This window comes from Hesperophylax consimilis, chromosome 28 (assembly GCF_061612785.1).
Source record: "Hesperophylax consimilis isolate HC1 chromosome 28, BYU_Hcon_1.0, whole genome shotgun sequence".
NCBI lineage: Eukaryota > Metazoa > Arthropoda > Insecta > Trichoptera > Limnephilidae > Hesperophylax > Hesperophylax consimilis.
Window position 1 is genome coordinate 14,218,297 of NC_142863.1, and position 25,877 is coordinate 14,244,173.

At 36.9% G+C, this 25,877-nt stretch overlaps 2 protein-coding genes across 2 annotated transcripts; one reads left to right on the top strand and one right to left on the bottom strand.

Moving 5' to 3' along the window:
• Nucleotides 1–227: 227 nt before the first annotated feature.
• LOC149410222 (serine/threonine-protein phosphatase 2A regulatory subunit B'' subunit gamma-like) lies at nucleotides 228–10,880 on the bottom strand. The gene is made up of 7 exons (XM_089648509.1): nucleotides 10,641–10,880; nucleotides 7,609–7,951; nucleotides 6,457–6,622; nucleotides 5,413–5,601; nucleotides 2,578–2,714; nucleotides 946–1,159; nucleotides 228–819 (listed from the first exon to the last, which is right to left on the bottom strand). Exons 1-7 carry the CDS (start codon nucleotides 10,684–10,686, stop codon nucleotides 595–597), a joined length of 1,320 nt encoding a protein of 439 aa, XP_089504635.1. The 5' UTR covers nucleotides 10,687–10,880; the 3' UTR covers nucleotides 228–594.
• A 4,709-nt stretch (nucleotides 10,881–15,589) lies between these two features.
• On the top strand, nucleotides 15,590–24,019 carry LOC149410223 (uncharacterized). Its single transcript, XM_089648634.1, has 3 exons — nucleotides 15,590–15,706; nucleotides 20,772–20,868; nucleotides 22,502–24,019. Exons 2-3 carry the CDS (start codon nucleotides 20,800–20,802, stop codon nucleotides 23,801–23,803), a joined length of 1,371 nt encoding a protein of 456 aa, XP_089504760.1. The 5' UTR covers nucleotides 15,590–15,706; nucleotides 20,772–20,799; the 3' UTR covers nucleotides 23,804–24,019.
• The last annotated feature ends 1,858 nt before the right edge of the window (nucleotides 24,020–25,877 follow it).

The following is a 25,877-nucleotide window of genomic DNA, read 5'->3' on the forward strand; positions in this document are numbered from 1 at the left end:
TCACGGTACGTTACATAGACGAGCCACTAAGGTAGCGGTATTAAAGATACAACAGTCACATTCTTTATCTATCCAGTGAATAAATTCACGAGAAGGAGTATGTTCATTCCAGAATGAATGCGACAATACCCATTGTAAATAATTTAGACGTAAGATTAATTATGCCAAGATTGTAGAACACTTCTGTTATTCTGACGATGTTATTCATACTATATTCATACGATGCTATTCATGGCTCGACTCAAATATCTGGTTCACTTGATTGTGCCGTTCACATTCGCATCATATATTCTACTTGCACTCCGTTCTTCGTTCATTCGCTCTACATACCCGAACCACCTTCCAAGCGTCCCTTTCTTAATCTTACTCGTTGCGCTTACAATTTGCTTATAATTAAATTACGCTTTGATCACTAAAAATCAAAATAGGGTACATAACATCCTCGTCCATGTAAAAAATATATAACAATTTCCTAATAATTTTTAATCCGAGGAGGCTAAATCAGACCTTGGGATGTGGCGCCGTGTTGATGTCGACCAAATGCACTGACACAAGTTCACTTCACTAGACCTCGGAAGCCTTGAGGCTGTATAGTCAATCCAGGTTCTGCTGTATGGGAGCGAACGTCTCACGGTGCTCGTAGGCCAGGAAGCACTGCAGCTCGATGAGGATGCTGACGGCGGTGCTGCCCTGACCGGAGCTGATCAGGTCCTGCAGCGTTATCTTCGAGGGATCAGCCGGCTTCACCATGTCGAAAATCTCATCTTTCACGTCCTCCAAGACGACGGGACCGTGCAGTTCCATCTGCTCTTGTATGGCCTGGAAATTCACAAAACTAAATAAAACAATGGCATTTGAAACTCTCGACTCGACTCGACAGGCTACATCTCACTTTGGTAGGTCTTATAGTCCAGTCCCTAGGTAGGTTGATAGTAACAGTCTCACCTTGAAGAAGTAGTTAAGGGTGAACCCGTCCAGGTACCCCTTCCCGTGGATGTCCAGCACGCGGAAGAGGTACTGCAGGCTCTGCGGCTCCTTGCGGTACTCCAGCGCGAGCACCAGGTCCAGATAAGTCTTGTAGTCCATCTCTCCGTCGTAGGTAAGGCACTGCTGGAATACCCTGGCCAGAAAGGTGCGGGTGAGGGTGCCCGAACCATATCTGAAATACATACGAGGCATGTATTTATGTTAAAATGTTATGTGACTGGTAACATCTGGCAACAGTGATGGCTTCCCGATTATTGTGGAGAATGCAAGCCAACATACGATGCGCCTTCAGCACGAGTTTGAACTCACTAGAGTCACTTAGTGGTCCGTAGTGTTTTCTGAAAAGGAGTGAAAATAATTTAAGAGCAACGGGTGTTTAACTGTTTATTTGTTTCAGATTTAGGCACAGTGTGACGGAAACTTTTTTTAATCTTCAACAGGCCTATGGTGTTTTAGGTGTTTTTTCAAGGGCCAGGTTTAACAGGTGGTTTAAGGCATTCTCAGAAGACATCAATTCGATTGAATCTCTCTACCACCTACAAACACCCATACTTATGATGTTTTTATCATTAATTTAGCTTTTAATACCCAATTATTTTCAGCTGAAAATATCATTATAAAAAAATTGAAAAACCAAAATTAAAAGACACGAAAATTTTCTTTTTGTTATAGCCCATAAAGATTATGATTAAAGAATCAATAATCATTATTAGGTATGATTAATTAATAAGAAAAAATCAGATCAAAATTGAGGAAAGTTTTCACAAAGAGAAAGATTAAGTGAATAAACACTTGGGGTGTTAGACGAGATAAATAATAAGAAAACTCAACTCATTTGTGAAAAGCCATCTTTATTTAAAAAGAAGTCGAAAATGCGATTTTGGCAAAAAATAAATAATGTCTTGGTATTTGAAAACATTTTTTTTTTTCACAAATGGAAAGATAAATACATTTTCTTTAGCTTTACAATAAAATTATTGTTTTTAATAAAAACAAAAATTTATGTTTGCTTTTTTTTTCAAAGTACCTAATTCCACCAAAAAAAAATGATCGTAAAATTTATTAAATATAAGACCTAAGTACCGTTGACACGTCCATACAAAAAAATGCATAAGTAATGCCTAGGTAAAAATTTTGATAGGGAAATCAGAAATACAGTTTTTTTTTAATATGGGGCTAAGATACATTGATACCTAGGCCCTACACCGGTGATACAGGTCAGATATTTAATGTCTTTACACAATGCCACACTCATAACTTTTTGCTACCAATATAAATTCCATCCGTGCGATCAATACTTTGTATTGCCGCTCACCCCTGAGTTTAATCTAACTTTGTTGTAAGAGAGATCTCTAGCTCTATGCGATATTGAATTAAATGTAATATTGAACTTCTTTTCTCTTTTATTTCATTATCGTAGCAATCCTGATGTTGGTTATCCATACATGTTACAACTGCCCAAAAATCGGTTGAGATTGTACATGTGGTTTTGAATGACGCAGGCGATATTATTATTATCTAATAAAACCTGTTACAAGTTTTAGTCAAAATAACTTTGGATGGGATGGGTTAAAGAATGATTGTACACACCCCTGCAGCTCATCGAGGCTCAGCATCCCGTTGTGGTTGGTGTCGAGGTTGAGGTACTGTCCGTAGACCCTCAGCGCCGAGGTGGCAGAGAACCAGTTCTTCTCCTGCACCTCCATGGGCAGGTCTTCCTCACGCAACTGTTGAAGACTTCATATTTTAGGTATTCCCTAGCAACGCATAATTATGAAAAAAATTGTTTTCATTTATTTATTAATTTGGATATTTTACTACAAGTTGTAAGATTCCAAGTATTAAATTATACATAGTTAATGTACCTATTATGTATGTCCTTAAAATGTCTTGATAATTTCGCCTGGGATGATAATTATATTTCTTAATCCTTTCTAATGATGCAGGTATGAGTAATAATAACAAAAAATACTAAATAGGAAAAAACATGTCTAAAGAGATGAACAGAAAATTTCTGAAAATCAATAAGTACACGAAGCTCACGAATTGTAATAGATTATGAATTAATGAAAGTTTAATGAAAAATGATGCGCAAATAGTTTTAAAATGATTTATCACTCCAAAAACATTTAAATTTAATTTAAAATGTCTATGTGTGGCAATTATTCGTAATGAATATGAGATGTGATTGCGCAAGTAATGAAAATATTTGCTGCATTAGTGTCATCAGCTTCTATATGGAGAAGCGTAATATGCCTGGCACGCCTCATTGGAACATTTAAACCAATGAGATAGCAATTCGGGACTATATATTTTATTATTTAGTTAGCAAGTATAAATATACATATATACGGTTCCAGGTCCTGCCTCCAAACAGGAACTAATCTGGTTCACAGATGGGTCCAAGATGGAGGAGGGAACAGGGGCCGGAGTCTGTCTGCAGGGATCCAAGAGGGAACTCAGGACCACACTGCACTGTGTTTCAAGCTGAGATGAAAGCCATCTTGGCCTGCGCACAGGAGAATATACGTATTGGGTACAGGAATAAAAATATAAGGCTGATTTTAGTGTCACGCTCACCGTCAGCGCTCATAGATCAGCGAGTAGTTCGTCAGCGCTGAGGCTCAGCGTGGCTCGTTTCAGTATCGTACTGACCGCATTACTGTACAGTCGAAGACCAAAATGCGGAGTGTATTAGTTATTGCTGCTTTGTACTACCTATCCCAAAAAAATAAAAACCGGCGACGACGAAGACTCCATGTTCATCCATTGATTGAGCAGAAAGCCGTTGCTGGAGACTTTGTCTTGTTATATGGCACTTAGAGGGCTGACGAAAGCAAATTCTTTAATTACTTTCGAATGTCAATGACTTTGCGATTCGCCATGACTGTACACGCGATGATGTCTGCTCCGCTCGACACTAGAACGCTCACTGAAAGCAGAGGCGCTCGTGCGATCATCAGCGCCGACAGCTACGCGACGCGTACGGCCGCGTAGCCATCAGCGCTGACCACCTTGCGCGCTGATAGCTGCGCGTCATTCAAAAACGCTTCCTAGAAGTTCATATATCTCGACCATCAGCGCCGACGGTGCGCGTGCGGTCGGCGTGACACTAAAATCAGCCTAAGCATATGTTCCGATAGCCAGGCAGCCCTAATGGCACTGGGAAGTAACCAATGCGACTCCAGACTGGTGATGGAACGCAGGACTGTTCTTACAGAACTCGCTACCATCAATAAAATAACCCTAGTCTGGGTACCAGGACATAAAGGTATTGAGGGCAACGAGCGGGCTGACGAACTAGCAAGGAAAGGGGCGAAAGCACCACTTGTAGGATCCGAGCCGGCCGTAGGAGTAGCAGCTTGCCACACAAAATTACATATTGATAGGTTGGTCAAATTCCAGCACCGCAAAGAATGGGAGAGGGCACCAGAAATGAGACAATCCAAAGTACTCATAAAAGGACAAGACCCTAGACGAACCAAGAAACTACTCGATACGGACAGAAACTTACTGAGAGAACTGGTAGGACTACTAACGGGACACTGCCATCTCAGCAGACACATGCAGATATTGGGAGTAGAAAACACCAATAGATGCAGGAAATGTGAAGAGGATGATATCATTTGCACGGTATATCAGTGAATCAACCTCGTTATAACAGTCAACAATTATATGAAGATATGGCTGAACTAAAATATTGTTTTGTGATTGTTCATTATAGCCGTGATCGTTATAACCAAGTTCGACTGTATATATGTATACATATATATTTCTGCGTGCGTTGATAACTTGCAGAGTAGTGCGGTAGTGAGCTAGCGGGGCACGGGGTTTCACTCACCATACCACGATGCACTGTCGTCAGTAGCCAGCATACTGCCGGCTGTAATGGCTGATTTTTTATCCTCATTTTAAGCACTTATACACACTATTTTACTTTTGTTCATAAATGATTTACATAGGTAATACAAAGATGAATAAAAAACAATTCATTATTGTGATGTATGGTAATAAGTTGAGTATTTAAGCAATAGATGGCGCTAGTCATAAAGCTTACTCCAGAGTCCGTCAGATGTCGCTAGAGTGTAACAGATACTTATGAGGTTATAGTGACAGGGAACAAGCTTCTCGAACCAGAGAATTACCAACCCTCAGGTAATGAACAGTGAAGCTAAATCCAGACCTATTATTTGTAACGTAATAAACGCAATTATAAGTAGAACCTTTTACTTTTTTAACAAAGAGTTCCCAACCCTTTAATCTGCAAAGTAAGACAGATATAACAATTATTAACTGAAAATTCTAAATGCAGTACAGCACTGGAGCTCGGAGGATTTTCTAGCACCGTAAAGGAATATTAAATTATTTTCATATATGTATTCGAGTCTAGTTTAGTGTAAGCAGTACGATCAGCGATGAGCCCACCTCGATCATATCCTCCATGAAGTTTGAAGCCAGGATGTGTATGATCCTCACCCGGCCGGTTCTCAGAGGATCGAGGAAGAATAGGAACTTCCGGCAGGCTGTGCACACGTAGAAGCTGCCGAAGGAGGGGTCAAGTCCATCCAAAGCCGGCAAGGTCGGAACCAAGTCTTTAATGTAGTTGTCCAGATCCTTAATTAAACATATCAACAATTATTACAAGTTGTGAAACTCTTCGAAACGACAATAGAAAACGTAATGTCTTCTGCATAGTGGCATAATTGTGAGATTGGGTTGGCGGAATAATAGTCAACAGACAGAAATTAAGACAATGTATTATTTTGGATGGCAGGTGATAACGAAGAGTTACCGGACAACCCAGAGCGTGCAGCTCTTATACCGTCGAGCGATGCAGATTTCCGGGTGTTCGGTTTTCATTTCGGCCATTTGAATTAATTAATATCATGTCCAAATATTAATACAGAAACATATGAACTGCTTACTGCGGTTTAAAACCAATGATTCGACCTATATTTCACCGTCTATCCCATATTTTTAGGTTTTATTAAAAAAAAATCTTTAAATACATTTGAGTAGCTATCGCTCACTATATACCTACATTGTTGTCACTCTTTTATGCTCAGTCAGTCAGATGCAGCTTCGTTACATACAGAATTAAATGTTGCTTTATCATTGCATTTGATCATACATAATTAAAATGAACAATAAACTCAAAAATTAAATTGAGCATGAAACTATTGAAGGATTCTGTAGGTTGTATTGTAAGATTCTGTAGGTCGAAATGACAGGAGACCAATAATAATGACTGTAGGTGCGGTCCAGTGAGAGCGACCCACAGGCAAATCGAGGAAGAGGTAGATAGTCTGTGTGGAAGACGACTGAAGCAGGACGTAAAGGACTGAGGATTGGATGCGAATGGCGAGAGGTTACAGCCAGTGGAGAGCATTGATGTAGAAAGCCAAATCGCGCGCTGAGATGTAGATAGTGATGATGTTTCATAAACCGGGAATGTGTGTCTTATCTCACATGTTCTCGGAGGTAGCCCTGTCCGGTGGGATCGTAGACAGAGAGTCGGATTCTGCTCTGCTTGTACCAGGACTTGCGCATCACGTAGTTGAAGAGGGAGTCCACTGCCACGCAACCGGGGTGCTCGCGCTGCAGCTTGCCAAACACGCTGGCTGTGAGGAACGGCCTGGAATCATAATATAATTATCCCCAATCAACCGTGTTCTTCACACATTCAATAAGTATTTGTCTAAAATTTAACATCGACATTTGTTCGGATTCATTGCCCAAATTTAAAAGTGGCATCATGTCAATAATATTATAAACTGTTCAATTCGCATACATATACACACACACTCACAGACACACACACACCTATCCACTATACATGCCACCCGGTAATTACCGAATATACACACCACATATGAGACATTACAAGGAAACATATCATAGTTACCCAACTTGAAATATTTAATATATCTAAATTGTTTCATCATTGTAACCAATGTACTATAAAAATAAAAATGTTCGTTTATTCAAAATCTTAAATCTCCAAAATTTCTTCACCGATTGCTTTGAAATTTTGACACAACGTTGCATTCGTATACGCGTGTGTTTTTATACTATATAGATGCCACCTGTGACAGGTAAAAACACGCTTTTTATGAAAAACATCGCCATCTGTTGGACAAACATGCTTTTTTTTTAAAACAGCGCCATCTGATGGATGTAAAAGCAACATGCGCTATTGTCTCTTTATCTGCACAGACAGACTGAGCCACAGCGATGCGTGGCGGGGTGCAGCTAGTAATATAAAATAAATTATCGGTAGGGTTAGGTTGTCAGCAGTCATTACAAAACAGAACATTAAAGAGAAGTGAAGAAAAGATCAAATAACCAAGCTAATTTTATTTTATTGAAGCGACCGAATTGCCAAAGTGCCAAGGAACCAAGTTGCTGATAATACCTAACAACGCCCTTGAGGTTTTTACTAGCGCCAGGCGCCGTTTGGCTCAGGACCAGCCCTAAGTGTAACATTCACTTTGGTTGTTTTTTAACTAATAATCTGAATAACAGAAGAGTAAGTATGAATGTGAATGAAGCAAGAAATTCATCATCTCTGCCTATCCCTTCAGTAAAACAGTGTAATGGTTAGTTGATAGATTGACTTACTTAAATTTGGGCTCCACTTTCTCCCTCAACTTTTTAAAGTCAGCGTACGTCAGGTACTGATCCTCGGCGCAAGAAAACATGTCTCCCTTATCCAGCAGTGACCAGAACTGCTTCAGCTCCGTGTTCTCCACCAATTCCTCGCTCTTCTTCTGCAGGAAGATGGACCGGGCTTCCTCGCGGAGTTTCCTGCCCAGCAGTTCATTTCCCTCCGGAATCTTGTGATAGAACTTGGGAATAGTCTTGTAGGACTCTTCGGAAGTTGGAAGGTTAGGTTTATAGATGGCGTTGAATTCTTCAGCTTCTATTTCTTCCCTTTTTTCAGGAGTTACATAATCAGGAGAATCTGAAAATAAATAAAGGTTTTTTTACATTTTAACTCCACATCGTTTGGGGTTTATGTGGAGCGCCTTTTTAAGGTAAGGAAGGAGAGGAAGTTCTGGGAAGGAAATATGTACAAGGGGTGGGGAGGAATCTAGGGATCAGTGTGTCCAGGAGTGACGAATGATCTATCGCTCCAGTCCAGTTGGAGAGGTCAAAAGGTCTCCCTCAACCAGTCTCTCCCGATCTGGTGGGTAAGTACATCCTGAACACACCTCGCCCAATGAACCCGGGCACCCTGGTTAAATCACCAAACATAGCGAACCACTTGGGGTGACCTACGGCAGATGTGTTGGTCTTCCAACAAATGGTTTTAGGGGCGGCAGTAACCAAACCCACCTCCCAAATTGAACGATCTTCAATGAGTGGAAGATAATCACAGTATCGCCCTGGATCTGAATATTCGGGTACTTCCCCGACTTCCTTCCCCACCCGTATCCTCACTCACAACAAAACCCAGTTGGGGATGCCATAGGACATACTCCCGCTAGCTTCAGACAGTTTGGACTCTTGTTGTGGTATTCACATTAAAAAAGAATGGTTAGTATCAGAGTGGATAATTGGTTGGAACCAGAGAAGTGCTTTATTCCAAATAAATCCATTTCAAATGGAAATGCAAAATGGGTATTTTCCATTTTGCATTTTAAATGCTTTTCTAAAAACCATTTAGCATTTTAAATGCTTTTCTCAATGCATTTTCCATTTTAAATGCTTTTTTGCAACATTCTTCCTACTATCTCTACTCATCTGTTTTTCATAAGCCCCAAATATCAGTCGGTCCTCAATCTCGCTATGAGAGATAATTTACATTTGTCAAGTTGCTCCCTGGTAGGAGCCCTGGCAATTGAGTGATACCATTACAAAAAATACTGAACATGGGGCCATGACGCTGTAATATTAACTGCTAAGTTTCTATGTTTTTACGTTGGCAACATTAGTCCCGCGCAAAGTTTTTGTTGTCTCATAATCTGTAGTCGTGGTGTTTTTGGATTCACCATCATGTAATATGTTTGTTCTACATTGATGTCCATTATTAAATGACAAAATTGTTTAAAAATTCTATAGTTATTTTAATTGTTTGACCTCAGAAACCATTTTGCATTTTCAATGCATTTTGAAAATAGGTATTTTGCATTTGAAATGCTTTTCTAAAAACCATTTTGCATTTTCAAATGGAAAAGTTTTGACCCATTTCCATTTTGCATTTCAAATGGTTTTGGGTACCCATTTTGCACATCTCTGGTTGGAACCCAGGAGTTGTGGATTCAATCTTTTAGCGTCCCCCATCATTGTACAAGTAACATTTTCGCATATAATGATGGTTATACAGGGTGCGCCAGAGAAACTTACTTATTTGAAAAAATTCCCGACCGTTGAGTTGGGCAGGTAGATGGGCGGGAGGCGGCGCATCTGGAGGGGGACGTCCCCAAGTTTGTTTCCCATTCTCGTCAGTTGCCATTATGCTGTGGTCTAGAGAGCAGCGGGCATGAATTTGCTGCGACAACATTTCCCCAACCGCCTCATCTCTCTCCGAGGCGATCTCCCATGGCCGGCGCGCTCTCCGGATTTGACTCCATGTGATTTTTTTTTATGGGGTTATTTGAAATCCCTTGTTTATGTCGATCGACCACGGACCATAGATCACCTGAAGAACAACATTCGCGATGCTATTGCCAATATTCCGATTGATATGCTGAGAAGAGTGGACGAGAACTTCAAAAAACGACTTAACCAGTATATGCGCGGTGAGGGTCGCCATTTAAAAGATGTAATTTTTAAGACAGTTTGAAAAAAAACTTGGTACATTGCATTTTCAAATAAAAAAAGAATTACGGTAATTATTTACCTACGACTACCGTTTGAGAAAATATTCCGTACATGTTAGGTTAGGTTGGATTAGGTAGAATTAAATCACAAACCAGTCTATACAAACCTAGCGTAGCCCACAAACTACTTGAAAACTGGGATATAACTCTAAAGGGGACGCGAGCAGGCGTTATTAAAGGGGCAATTTTTTGTAGTAGTAAAAACGGTAGTCGTAGGTAAATATTTACCAGAATTACAACAATAACTACAGTGCTTTTGTTTTTATTGAACTTTCAAATAAGTAAGTTTCTCTGGCGCACCCTGTAGAAGGAATTCGAACATTTTCAGGTTATTTGTAACGACGGCATGTTTGTCTTCCTTCACAATACACTATTTACAATAAAATAAGAATAATAAGAAGATGAATGCAAATGTGATGAGATTGAAGTCCAGCAAGTTGCCTTGTGGGAAAAGTGCTCAGATACCTTTGACTTGAATACAATTTTAGAGAACCAGAAGACGTCGCCAATCACAATGCCGAACTAAAGTTGTAATACCCAAAAGCCAGTGGGACTATGGCATCCCAATTTCGAATCTTGTGAGGAAAGTTCCTTACTATTTATGTCCACTAAACACCGCATGTTGGTATTTCACAAGAACGATAATACAATAGCTGTCTCCGTATCAATGATAATAATAATCAATATCGCATCAATATAATAACAAACAACAGTTTAAAGGTTGGGTTAGGTTGTCGGCAGCCATTACAAAACATAACATTGAAGAGAAGTGAAGAACAAATAATAAGTAATATAACACGTGACAAAAATGTAAATAAGAATACTAACCTTCAAGCCTTTTAATGTATTTCCTTATTTTTGCTTTTAAATCCATTATTAGCTGATCGCTGGCGCTCCAGATGATTTTACAAGTTTATTTAGCGTTCGTCTAATTCGAACAGCATCATATCATAAATAAACCGCTCACAACAGAATCACTCACAACAAAAAACATATGGTGATAAAAAAAAAAAACCATTCTCAGTACTCAATATGGTTAAAAGCGGGTAAAAGCATGTTAAAAGTTAAAAGCGGTTGAAAAGGAAATGCAAAAGCAAAGACAACAAACACCATAAATATACAAAATAATTTAAGCCAATGGTATAGCCAGAGTGGTTTATTTATGGTATAGCCCTAGGTACGGGCGCGGTGGATAGCCATAAAACGAACAAAAACAAATACCAATCTATGTATCTATAAAACAATACTTTATACCAACTCTATACTACGTTTCTCATCCTGGGGTTCGCGATCATGCATAGGGAGTCCAAGGGGGTCGCTATCTGTCAAAAAATTAGACACGTATGCGAAAAATCCTTTTTTATTTAAAATGAATTTAAAGTTATAATCAAATGTTACATTTATCTACTTCCTATTAAATCAGTAAGTACAGATTTGTTATTTAACCAATTAATTAAATGTCACGGAAGAGTTTGTTATCACTTAAAAGGTTTTATATCCGTAGATTAATATTTCAAACACAGTAGAGTAGACTGGGGATGGTTGAAACAGTTTTACTTTAACTGCGTGTAGCCGAGTATCTTTTGTATTTACAGGTAAAATGTTTAAACAAGTTCAATAAGGTAAGCTACAATAACCACTTAAAGAATATGGGGAAATTTGGTTCAATTGACCGTTCAATTGTATGGTCGATTGAAGCAGTATGTGGGGCTTGATTGAAACACTCATTTTTTAAGTATTTAGCGCTCATAAGGCTTTTACAAAGATAGTACATGTCGAAAATTTACATGTAAGTACAATAAATACTTCTCATTTTACAAACATAATACATTTCAAAAATCATACAGAAATTTATATCTTTGGAATTATTTAAGCAATTTTAATGTGTGTTCAACATTTTCGTAATAACAGTGCTCAATGAAATCGTTAATTATCATTAAACACAGCAAGAAAAAAAAAATCTGATATTATTATTACGCAAGCGTCTGGACGGTTTCGGCCCTCTGATTGGTCGAATTCAAACCTTATGTTTCGGGTAAATTCCGCATAAATCCTTCGTGCGAAATATCACGCATTCTAGGGTTCCTTGAAAATGTCAATCCCTCCTTTACCGGCCGCTAGAGTAGTTTCCTTAAGAGCGCACCTTTGGCGGCATAATAGTGAATAATTTAATTTGAAATAATCCATAACAAATACGTACAATTTAATCTATTCAAACTACTAAACTACCGTTTTAATACGCATTTAAAAAAAAAAAAAAAACTTTTGATTCAACTTAATGACAATAAACTTTACGATTTTTTTAAATATTGATATTTAATATTATTTCCGTAAATAATAATTTTGCACCATTTTGACAGAACGCCGAAATGAAATTCGCGCATAGTTCGCGTTTGTTTGTAGGAAGTGTAGGCATGCCAACCCAATAAAAAAAACATGAAACAAAATCGGAAGCTAGAAACGCTTCGTTGATTGTAAAATTAGCCAACAAATCTGACATGTAATTATATGTATAATAGAATGTACATTTACTTATATATATAATAAAATGATAGGTTAGGTTGGGTTATTATAGGTTAACGGTTTTTTGTATCACTTAAACTGGGCGAAGCTCAAGTAAGTGCCGCCGCAGGGCCTAGCAACAAAAAACCCGCGGAGCGTGTTTTTTAACCCGTACGTAATCAATTTTTTTTTTTTTAATTTTTCTTATTATATGTCCATTTTAGTATTCGATTAGACTTTAATAATGATGTAGTATAAATTTTTTTGTTAAAATTTAATTTTTTTATATAGAAATCGACCGCCCCAAAAATGGGGCGCTGGGCCCATTACTGAGCATAAAAAAATGTTATGTAGTTGAGAATAAAAATGGGATTATAGTATAAAATGAATATATCAAAAAGTATCATAATGACAAAATCTTACAACTAAGCACAACATTCTATAAAATTGACAAAACAGTTTGTGTGACAACCAACATCACACTTCCTGCACTTCTTAGTCGTATTTTTGTGGCACTCGGCACAACGAATTTATGTAAGACTTGATACTATCAAATGCCCTATACCATCCAGCTTGACTCCATCTGGGACTCTTTGTCTTTTTGTCGTTTGCTTCAGTGGTCTACCGATAGAACGTGCTGATGAATATCGACCAAGGTAAGTTCGGGTAACTTCTCGTATAAATGCCAGGTAATCTAAATATCCTTTTGCCTGACCGGCTGGAGACAATTTGTAGAGCTGGTATGCATTGTTCATGGATATATTCAAAGGCCACATCAAAAGTTGCCAGTACCATTTTTTGCGATTGATACTTATCCTATAGCAACCGATGTTTTGGTCAAGTCGATCCACTCTGCCAATATATTTGTTATATTGTAGAAAGAACGACGGCTGTTGGATTGCAACTCTTTTCTTTTCACTGCTAGACCATCGCTGAGCCGAGCCCAACGGGCTGACTCCTTTGCAGGTGGATGCTACAGTTACCACATTGTTGTCGTTGTATTGGACCAAGGAGATACCTGGAATTTGATCAGTCAGTTGATAGTAACTGCCACGCGCTTGCTTTTTCATTTGTGCAGTATGTTTCAGTGGCGCCTTTTCAACACGATTCATACGAATGGTACCTGTAGCTTGATTGCCTGCTTCTTTGAGGTGGGTAAGCAGTCGGAGAGACGTAAAAAAATTGTCCATATAAACATGGACTTTTTTTTCCTGCCGGTAACTTTGCAATAAGGTTAGTTACCACAGAACCTCCAACTCCTAACTCGGGATTAGTGTTTCCTGTACTCGCGCCTTGGTAAGGTTCAGCTTGTACAAGGTATCCAAGCCGTAAAGCCATGCTCTTGAACCCAAACCGTATTGGTTTGCCATGTATATGTTGTTTGGTGGTGTGGTGTCCATAATGAGGAATCATTGATTCGTCGACACTCACTTCCGGAAATTGTGGAGAATATGCCATCCACTTTTCATTCAGTATCTTCAACAATGGCCTGACCTTTGTGAACTTGTCCTCAGCATCTAAAGCAGCATTGTCACAAACATGAATGAAGCGCATGATTTGCTCAAATCGGGATCTGGAAATTGATTCAGCAACACCAGGGTAGTAAGTATCTTTTTTTTTTTATATTTACTCCACACAGGAGGCCCTGAAGAAAATAATTTCCCTCGGGGCCTATGTCATCTTTGGGGTATCTGAGCCAGTATCCCAATACATTCTACTTCTGGCATAAACACAATAACCACTCAACAAAAATATGCCTATAACCAGGCGCAGTTCCTCTTTTGTCTAATCAAAATTATTGTTGCCAACAAAGACTGCATATTTTTTTGAGTTCTCAACAAACATATTTATGACTTCTTCATCATAAAATAATTCAAACCACTCCACTGGAGATTTGTTAGTTTTCAAGAAATTTGGTTGTGTTCATTCTTGTCTACTGTACTCTGGTAGGTCCTGTTTTTTTCCAATCTCTTTCCACTCTTATATTTCTACTTCTCGGAGGCAGACTATTGTTTGATGTCGATGCCATCTCCGACAGAAGTGTGTCGCCATCGCTGTCACTCGCGTCACTAATAACAGCCTGTTCTATTATTTCAGACTGCAAGCCACCTCCGCTTTTCCTGGTTATTTCCAGTTGTGCTTCCGCTCTAAGTTGATTGCCAGACAACCGATTCAAATCACCTAAAAGGGCGTCTTCTTCATCACTGTCCTCATCACTGAGCAAATGGTTACTCGGCGGACAAGTGTGTATCGTCCCTTCTATGATGTCGTCATCCTGCTCCAGTATATCGCATATATCGGCCACCGTCAAGCTGAAAAAACAATTTAGGGACAATTGAGTCGTGTAATTTCTATACCCGCTATATCAACTTTCATTGATTTGGAGAAAACCGCAAAAAACTGTCACATCTCTAGCGTACATAAGTAAATGCATTACAATTTTTTATATAATGAATTGGAGTAATAAAATTTCGAAAAGCATTTATTTTTCTATATATGTCTAGCAATAATTAAGTAATTTCGATAAATAAAATGGATATAGCGGATTTTGATACTCACTTCGTGATTTTGAAAGTCAACTGAGCCGACATGGCGGGTTTAGAAACTCACGCGTAGATCATTTTGACACACGAGCGTGGCGTCAGAGCGGCGGCCATATTGTATTTTGGCAAAATAACTGCTTGTGATTCGTTGAATCCGATATAGCGGGTTTTGATAGTAACTTTCTGTATGATATAGCGGATTTGGTTTCTCACTCGCAGTTTTAACATGGTTTTTGGTCGCGATAAGGAGGGTTTTGAAAAATGGCGTCTCGCGCGTAAAAAATATGTATTAGTGTTGCAAGGAATCATAATAAATAAATTATTAGTCATAAAAAAAACAAAAGCATGTGATATTGTTTTAATCGGAAATTACTAACCGTTTTAAAAATGGGGCGTTTGACACGTACGGGTTAATTGCTCGTGTATATAAATGTCTTAATTATTTTTATTATGTGCGTACCCAATACTCATAGTCATACTAACTATTAGTATTGGGTAAAATCAATATATATTATTCTGGAGCTGAATAGAAGGGAAATGAAATAAGTTTTTAAGTCTAAGTTGGTTGTGGGTCTTAAATAAAATCTCAGTAATGTAAAACTTCGGTTAACGTTAAAATGTGTAATGAGGGGGTTGTACGATTTTTTACTTAATTTTTGGGTTTTTTAGTGGTTGTGACAATAAAATGGTTGAGAAACGTTGCACTAACTCATTGCTGTAGTCTATGGAAAAAATTTGACGTTTGACATTGACAGCAATGGAATGGTGTATATTTAATATTTATATTCCATCTTGGTAGTTGCTCTAATTAGAAATTTGTGTGTTTATATCTATAATTTTCACGGAGAGGTGGGTAAAATATCGCCATTAACAATTTTTATTTCTTTCGCTCTTTAAAATATCATAATTTTGAAGAAATCAACACAATTAATAGAGTGAATATCAAATGTAACAGGTCCACTTACATCGGTTCTAGGAATCTGGTATTTGTGAAAAGGGTAAAGTTGTCGAATTCCGCCACATGCAAAGGCTCTTTAAAAAACAACACTTGATTTTAGCTAATGGAGTCAAGTATTTAAGTTGGGGGAGATGTAAAAATGCACAAAATAGGTTGTTAGTTTGGGTTATTTTAATAATGTATGCATGTTTCTTGAACTTCAAACTTAACTTTGATTGAGAAAAATTGAACTTTAATGCATCTTCTACTATCTCCCCCCATATAAATAGTTGTTTCTTGTAGTAGTTAAGTTGAAACCAAGTGCTATTTATAATTTTTTTGCATATTAAGCATGAGGCGGAATTCAACAAGTTTATAGTGAAAATTATTGCAAACTTATTAATTCTGACTATTAATTTTTGGTAAATATCCGTAATTACTGGATATGGTTAATACGCTCAATTGATTTAGTTGTTTCTCGTTGTTATTACTGATTAAAAAACCTTTTCGTCAGTAATAACGACTAGAAACAATAGAAACTGCTATCTAACATTTAATATTACAGCGTCATGGCCCCATGTTCAGTATTTGAATCAGTATTGTTTGTAATGATATGACTCAATTGCCAGGGCTTCTACCAGGGAGCAACTTGACAAATGTAAATTATCTCTCATAGTGAGGCTGAGGACCGACTGATATTTGGGACTTATGAAATAAAGATGAGTGGAGATAGTAGGAAGAATGTTGCAAAAAAGCATTTAAAATGGAAAATGCATTGAGAAAAGCATTTAAAATGCAAAATGGTTTTAAGAAAAGCATTTAAAATGCAAAATGGAAAATACCCATTTTGCATTTCCATTTGAAATGGATTTATTTGAAATAAAGCACATCTCTGGTTGTGTGTAATTATTGGAAAACAATGCCTCTCCCGCCACTCAAGTAGGACCGGCGTAAAAGGTAGAACTACCCTTCCCGCCGGAAGTGTGTTAATAGGCATCATTAATAGAATCAATATTTCTTTTCAATTAAATTACGGTAAGAAAAAATTATTAAAATTACCGAAAATGGAAAATAATGCATTTAAGTAGCAATTTCGTTTAAATTTATACAGATAATTTTACGTCCGGTTTAAGGACGAGTGTATATAAATTTAAGACATTGGACACTGTAGATTAAGGTGGGTCATTTAAAAAAAAAATGATAATTTTAGATTCTGTTAGTGATAAAAGGGTGCCAAATGGGTTCAAACCGACGTGTTTAAAATTTTTTAAATTTCTGATACGATCTTCTTCCTCCGGATTCACTTCAAAGTTTTGAAAATTTTCATTTTTAGAGGTATTTTCTAGTGTGTATAAAAGTTACTGCGAATCTTTTATACTATATTTTTTTAAATATTCTATGGCAAATATGGTACGTATTTACGAATTCATTTACAAAAAATCCGAGTTTTGATTATTAGTGGCTCGAGGTGAGGGCGGGGGAAGCACCGATTGCACTAAGCGCAGCGACTCTGCGCAACCGACGTCGGAGTTTGGAGTCAGTATCGCTACGGCTCTTTAAGCGGTAGGTCGCGTTGCACAAGTTTTCGCAGTGGAACGTACTCGGAATGCGTTAAAAAGTCCCATATTTGGTGAAATTTGCGACGTTAAAGACAATGTTTTACCAACTTATTGTGATGTTATGAAGTTTTTTGAGTGGACCAGGCATCAAATAAAATTAAATCAGGAGACCAAACTACAACCCAAATTTCAGCAATTAGAGTGTACTGTGACAGCACGAATTGAAGAAATATGGAGAAAGGCTTCTATTCCCATCGTTACACACTCGCGAGTAGCACGCATGTTGAGGCCATATCATTTTAAATGCAAAAACCTTCTTAAGTCACATCCTAAAATACCGGAGAAAAAAATGGAGGAATTCCGTCACAGAAGTAAAGTGCTGTTTGATATTTCGTCTTGCAAATGCAAAGATTTCAGTAAATGTGACAGTCCTAAAGATAAAAAAATACCTGTAAATGAACAGAGTTTCATTAGTGACCAACGTACTACACGAAAAATGATAATAGGAAATGTGGATACCGCTACAACAAAACAAATTAAAACTCCGTTGAAAAGAAAACTTCTGAAGCAAAAATCCTTGCGTACATCTAAAAAAGAAAGCACAGGTGAGCCAACTACCTCTCTAATCGATATTTCCACGTCTTATGCATCAAATGAATCTGATTGCAATGATGTTTTCAAACCAAATGTTGTATCTCAAATGCCTCAGAAGCAGGCTGCGGTCACTATTGATTATTCTACACTGTCGAAAACTTGTGATAGATATGGAGTTTCGGATAGAGCAGTGGCAGCCATTGCCTCAGCAGTTCTGTATGACATCAAGTCTAATATTCCAGTTATTGACAAAAGTAAACTTCGCAGAGAACGAAAAAAAACAAGGGAAAATATTAAGGCACAACACATAGTTGTTGTGCCTTAATATTTTCACACCCGCATTATATTTTGATGGCCGGAAAGATAAAACATTAATTATCAGGGAAAAAGGGGGGAGGCATTACAGAGAACTAATCATTGAAGAGCATATTTCAATGATAAAAGAGCCAGACTCAATATATTTGGGTTATATTGCACCAAACTCTGGCAGGTCGAAAGTTATAGAAAGAACAATTGTCGATTATTTTTTAAAGGAAAAAATACCATTTGAACCATTAATGGCTATTGGATGTAACGGAACGAACGTGAACGTTGGAAAACATGGAGGTATAATACGTTTGCTTGAAAAACGTTTGGATAAACCATTGCAATGGATAATTTGCTTGCTTCACATGAACGAGTTACCATTTCGTCATTTGTTCACACATCTTGACGGTAAGACATCTGGACCTCAAACATATTCAGGGACAATAGGACTAGCTTTAGAAAACTGTGAAAAAAAGCCTATTATTCATTTTCAGAAAATTGACGGAGAGTTGCCTGAATTATTAACTAAAGACCTAAGTATAGATCAGTTATATTTGTATAAAATCGTATCTGCAGTTACGGTAGGGGAATTACCTGAAGATTTAGGCCACAAATCTCCTGGAAAAATGTCTCATGCCAGATGGCTTACGCGTGCTAACCGAATTCTTCGTCTTTATGTTGCAACGGAAGCTCCTACAGAGAATCTTATTATTTTAGCAACGTACGTTGTTAAAGTTTATGCTCCGACTTGGTTCAGTATTAAAACTCATCCCACCTGTAAAGATGGAGCACGTCGACTATGGCAGCTAATTTCAGCGTCTAGATACTTATTCCCTGAACTAAAAACTATAATTGATCCAGTCATAGAAAGAAACAGTTACTTCGCACACCCCGAAAATTTACTACTTGCAATGTTAACTGACCCTCACAAGCATATCCGGAAATTAGCTGCGCGTCGTGTTCTAAAAGCACGCAGTAAGAAACTAAGTAAAACAAGGCTGTTCCAACTTCCAAACATAAACCTCGATGCATCATATTACTACGACCTTATTAATTGGCAGCAAAATGTAACCAAACCCCCAATACTGAAGAATATATCGGATGAAGATCTTCAATTATTTGTAGCACAGGGGGGAGAAGGTAAATTGCCTCTTCTGCGTCTGCCATGTCATACTCAAGCAGTTGAAAGAGCTGTAAAGACTGTTACTGAAGCCTCGACTACTTTATGTACGAAGTCTGCAAGAGAAGGTCTTATTAAGGCAAAGATTGAGTCTCGCAAAATAATGCCGAAATTTGAGAGTAAGAAGGATTTTGCTGGTATTTGAATAAACTGTTTTGAAATAATGTTAATTATAATCATATATTTTTTTAATAAATAAGTCAGAATATTCTCTCTAATTTGTGTTTTATTGAAAAAAAGTTCATTTTTAATTGTTTATCTAATATTTTTTAGAGATTTAACAAGGGTGGGTTTTTCTCTATTTTGTGAAATTTCAAACTCAATCCGGAGGAAGAAGATGATATGCAAATATTATTAAAAAAATTACGTGATTTTACATCTTCATTTAACACCCTTTTATCACTAACAGACAAACCAAAACAAGTTTTTTTTCCCCCATACAATCGTGACCCACCTTACTGTAGATCCTCATTAGTTCCATAATGTCAGTTTCTGGAAACAATTGATCGGTGGAATATGTCTTGGTATTCTGGTGCATTATCTTAATGATTGACTTCTGAACAATTTATAGAGATTGTTATTTTCTATTCATTGTAAAATACAACTAAATTATGTTGGGTTTCAATAATATTTACCATTCATTTTAAAATCCAAATAAATTATGTTGGGTTACAATAATATTTACTATTAATTTTAAAATAAAACTAAATTATGTTGGGTTACAATAATATTTAATATTAATTTTAAAATCCAACTAAATTATGTTGGGTTACAATAATATTTACTATTCATTTTAAAATCCAACTAAATTATGTTGGGTTACAATAATATTTACTATTCATTTTAAAATCCAACTAAATTATGTTGGGTTACAATAATATTTACTATTCATTTTAAAATCCAACTAAATTATGTTGGGTTACAATAATATTTACTATTCATTCTAAAATCCAACTAAATTATGTTGGGTTACAATAATATTTACTATTCATTTTAAAATCCAACTAAATTATGTTGGGTTATAATAATACTTACTATTCATTTTAAAATCCAACTAAATTATGTTGGCTTACAATAATATTTACTATTCATTTTAAAATCCAACTAAATTATGTTGGGTTATAATAATATTTATTACAATGATATTTTTCGCAGTAAATTATCTTTTCGAGCTGACAGTAATGACTAATTTTGTGTAGCTGTTTACCCTCACTGCCTACCCCTGTGGGAAATGGCGTGGTGGTTAATTAGTTAGTTGCACATTCGCAGAATTGTTCATTAACGAGAGCTGAAGACGTGAAACTAATATGAACTGATGTGACTACTGCTTTTTTTCAGTTTGAAGCTAGAATTTTCAGCAGATACAATGAAGGAAGAGATTGATGCAAATTTAAGAGAACCTCTCAATCTTACTACTTCTGATTCTACGAAACAGGTAAATATTTATTATTTTATTGAGTTTTTACAGATTTTCAATCCAATTATACTAGTAGTTTTGTGAACAATAGACATCGCATTCATAAATAAACCACTCACTAGATCGATATCATAGGGCTTTTTGTATGAAACAAATTGTTCCTAAAAAAGCATAGATATTCCAATATATAGACAGTACAATTCTCATTCGGAGCCTACTTATTATACTATACACCAATGAAAAACACTGAAATTTTATTCTATAGACTTTCAGAGTTTTTCATTGGTGGATAAAGTTAGGCAATCATATGACGTCACAATATTTCGGTTCCAATTTTCGATCGGAGTTATTCACATTCAAAAAAATTATGTTTCTAATGTTCTTTTTTTAATAAATCAAAACCAAAATATCCTCTGAAATTATGCGATTTGTAAGTAGGTACTTAAATACCTACCTACTTAAAATAAACATGACAATTTCACATTTCAAGAAAAAATCCTTACGTTAATGGCGTTGTGCGCCATTTTCGTAATAACCTGTTTTTGTAATTTGTACCATCTTACCAGATAATATGGTTATATATTTTTTTATGAAAATGGCATATATACCATAAGTATTTTCCCCAGAATTGCTATTTATATTCAGAGAAATGAACTTTTGATCAAGCCTATCGACTACTGCGGCACACGACATGTTAAACAGACACCATTCGGGACCGGAACTTAACAAACAAATTTACAGACAGATGAAATGCCAAATAGTTGAGTTAAAACCGGCTCAGTCAAAAATTCACTTAAGGTGCATAATACAAAATTGATGAATAATTGTAATGAATGTGCGCTTGAAGTTTATTATGTGAGAGATGGGATGAAAGCAAGACAAAAAGTTGGCGTGATTGTCCGGTATCTCTTCATTATCACCCGTCATATGAGATAATACATTATGTTGATTAGAGTCTATTGACTATTCTTCCGCCATCCCAATATCACAATGAGACCTTAATGGCCATTACACAAAGGTAAAGTTTTACAGCAATGCAAAGGAAAAAAAGAGATTTGAGAGTGAGAATTTTGGGGTCAACTGATGCGACTGTATAGTTATTGAACCCAAATGAGCTGGTAGACAGCCCTATGGTAAATTTATCAATATATATTTGGGTAAATATTCAGAAAAGCAGGACACGGTTAGTTCTAAAATAGGTTTTTTAGGATAGATTTTAAATTTTTTTTTTTAAACCCAAACTAAAAACCTAAGAATCTATTTTAGGTTCATAGTTTGGGTTAAATAAGCGAAGAAAAAACTAACCTTAAAACTTTCACATCAATAACAATGGCCTCCAGTGAACTATCGATTTTAATTTCAACGAAAAACTATTGAAATCCTTATTTTTATCTAACTGAAACGTGTTTTTAAATTAAAATGTGCGTATGTATTAACCATGTTCCACTATTCCATGCATTTGCCTATATTTGTTACTTGGGTTCCTTGCAATAACTTCTTTCCTCTTTGCTGCCTCCAGTTTATAATTTTGCATTGAATTTACATAAAATGGCATTGTACGCTCTAATTTATAGCAGACTAAAGTGCACAAAGAAAATGTTACATTAATGCAATATCTATTCCATAATCATGTTTTTTTTAATAATTTCAGATGGCCAGCGATGATGTCAGAAATTTACAAAAGTGTATTTCTATTTTTGATTTGAAAAATAATATAAATCTAAATAAAAGCTTAAAAGATGACTTGACACCCGCTCCTGTAATGGCAGAAGATGGTACGGAAACAAAGGAATCTAGGGATAACAATACTTCTTTGGATCAAAACAGTTTCTGTAAAAATATTGCTCCAGATGTCCTGAAAACAAAAGATGTTAAAGAAATGAACATGCCAGAAAATTCTGAGAATATCGAGTTTGAAGTTCCTATAAAAATAATTAAAACTGAGCTTCTGATAAACGAAGATGAACCTGCCAAATCACCAGAGTCATTTGTTTGCTCGACTTGTAATTATGCATGCGAAAATATGTTGCATTTGAAAACGCACAATGCCATACACATGGGAGAAAAGTTGTTTGGATGCGAACTCTGCAACTATCGCTGTGCCGAGTTACGCAACCTTAAAAGGCATCAGATCATACATTCCCCAGTCAAGCAGTTCGGATGCGATATATGCTCTTATACGTGCAACAGAAGTTGTACTTTAAAGCGGCACAAACTGATTCACACTATGAGGAGTTTCGATTGCGAAAGCTGCGAGTTTACTACGAATAGTGTTAAAAAATTGAAACTTCATAAACTGGGACACGAAGATAAAAAGCCGTTGACTTGTCCGTCGTGTTCTTTCACTTGCCCTTCCACTGCGGAGTTATCGCAACATCTCAAAGTTCACACGGACGAACGGCCATACCCTTGTGAGTTATGCTCTTTCAGAAGCAGTCAACGGAATAACCTCAAACGCCATATGCTTATCCACACGGGAGAGAGACCTTTCTCTTGCCCGCTCTGCGATTACACGTGCAAGCAGGCCATCGCTCTCAAAACGCACCAACTGTCACACATAAATGAGAAGACTTTCAACTGTGACGATTGCAGCTACACGTCCAAAAAATCGTGCGATCTCCGCAAACACAGACTTCTGCACAGCGGGAAAGCGCCCATCACGTGCGATCGCTGCCCCTTCAGCTGCGTTAATAAGAGCGAACTGAGACGTCATTCGGTCATCCATGTTGAGGGTAAACCCATAAGCTGTACGCTATGTCCGTACACGTGTAAACGACAGTCGTATTTGAATAAGCACATGCTGGTTCACTCGGAGAAGAAGTCTTATTCTTGCGACACATGCGAGTTCACATGCAGTCAGAGTCGCTATATGCGATCTCACATGTTAACGCATATCGGCGCTTACAAAACACGAATTATCAATGAAGATATTGTTAGTAGAATTTCTATGTGAAGACTCCATATTGTTTTTATTTTATTATTATGTAAATTGGTACTTATTATTCAGAACCATTATGAAAGCGATTCAATGGTTCTAGGTTAGTGGTTTGTTATAAATTAATCACGAAAATAATAACTATGCAGAAGATGCATATGTCATCCACAAACATTGTGTTAAAACATCCCATACGCTGGGACAGATTGCATTAGTGTTCTATTATACACCTACATAGTACAGTAGAACCTCGTTAATTCGAAATCCAGCGGACATCAAAAATCAAATTTCGAATTAACGAATTCCCACGTAATTCGAAATTTTATGAAAAGAAAAAATAAATAAAATACGCCGAAAATCGATTTTCTCGGCCGCCTCTTCAAATCCGGGTGGTATTTTAGCTGTAAATTCGTATTAATACCAATTATTTCTTTATTTTCGCGGTCGATTACCGTAGCGGCCGGCCCTGTAAATTCAGATATTCGCAATAAATTCGTAAAAAATGCTATATATTTACGCGTAAATCGAGATTTTGCTGCCGATTTCGGTCGCGCCCTACCCTTTAAATTGAGATATTCGTAAAAATACGATATATTTACGCGTAAATCGAGATTTCGCGGTAATTTTTTGTCGCGGCCGGCCCTTTATTTCAAATATCTGAATTTGAATTCGTAAAAATACGATATATTTCCGCGTAAAACGAGGATTCGCGGCCGTGTTCCATCGCGGCCGGCTTTTCAGATTCAGATATTCGAAATAAATTCATAAAAATGCTATATATTTACGCGTAAATCGAGATTTCGCTGCCGATTTCGGTCGCGGCCTACCCTTTAAATTGAGATATTCGTAAAAATACGATATATTTCCGCGTAAATCGAGATTTCGCGGTATTTTTCTGTCGCGGCCAGCCCTTTATTTCAAATATCTGAATTTGAATTCGTATAAATACGATATATTTCCGCGTAAATCGAGATTTCGCTGCCGATTTCGGTCGCGGCCTACCCTTTAAATTGAGATATTCGTAAAAATACGATATATTTCCGCGTAAAACGAGGATTCGCGGCCGTATTCCGTCGCGGCCGGCTCTTCAAATTCAGATATTCGAAATAAATTCATAAAAATGCTATATATTTACGCGTAAATCGAGATTTCGCTGCCGATTTCGGTCGCGGCCTACCCTTTAAATTGAGATATTCGTAAAAATACGATATATTTCCGCGTAAATCGAGATTTCGCGATAATTTTCTGTCGCGGCCGGCCCTTTATTTCAAATATCTGAATTTGAATTCGTAAAAATACGATATATTTCCGCGTAAAACAAGGATTCGCGGCCGTATTCCGTCGCGGCCGGCTCTTCAAATTCAGATATTCGAAATAAATTCATAAAAATGCTATATACAGGGTGTCCGGAAACTCGTAGTACAAGCGGGAAACTGGTGAATCTACATCACATTTGGAGTCGATTTTGTAGTATATATTTTTTTTATTTGAGCTTTCGTTATCGAGTAAATCGAGTTTGAAGTTGATTTTTTTTTTTTTTTTTTTTTTTTTTTTTAATCAAATTCTTATAAATTATTACTGAAGATCAAAGTACCCAACTAATTAAAACTATTTGAAAGTAAAACAAATGAAGAAACTCGGATTTGAAGCATTATTTTGAAATCACCCTTCATTTAACCCGGTGTAATCATAAAATATTTCTGCTCTGCAGGGTTAAAACATCTGTTATTCAACCCTAAACACCAGAAAAAATTTTAACCCTAAAATAGCCGAAAAATATTTTTTTTTGGTTTTTTTTTTTTTTTTTGAAAATGCTCAAATCAAAAAACTTTATGTTTTTTTGGGTTCCCCATGTGGTGTAGATTCTCCAGTTTCCCGCTTGTACTACGAGTTTCCGGACACCGTGTATTTACGCGTAACTCGAAATTTCGCTGCCGATTTCGGTCGCGGCCTACCCTTTAAATTGAGATATTCGTAAAAATACGATATATTTCCGCGTAAATCGAGATTTCGCGGTAATTTTCTGTCGCGGCCGGCCCTTTATTTCAAATATCTGAATTTGAATTCGTAAAAATACGTTATATTTCCGCGT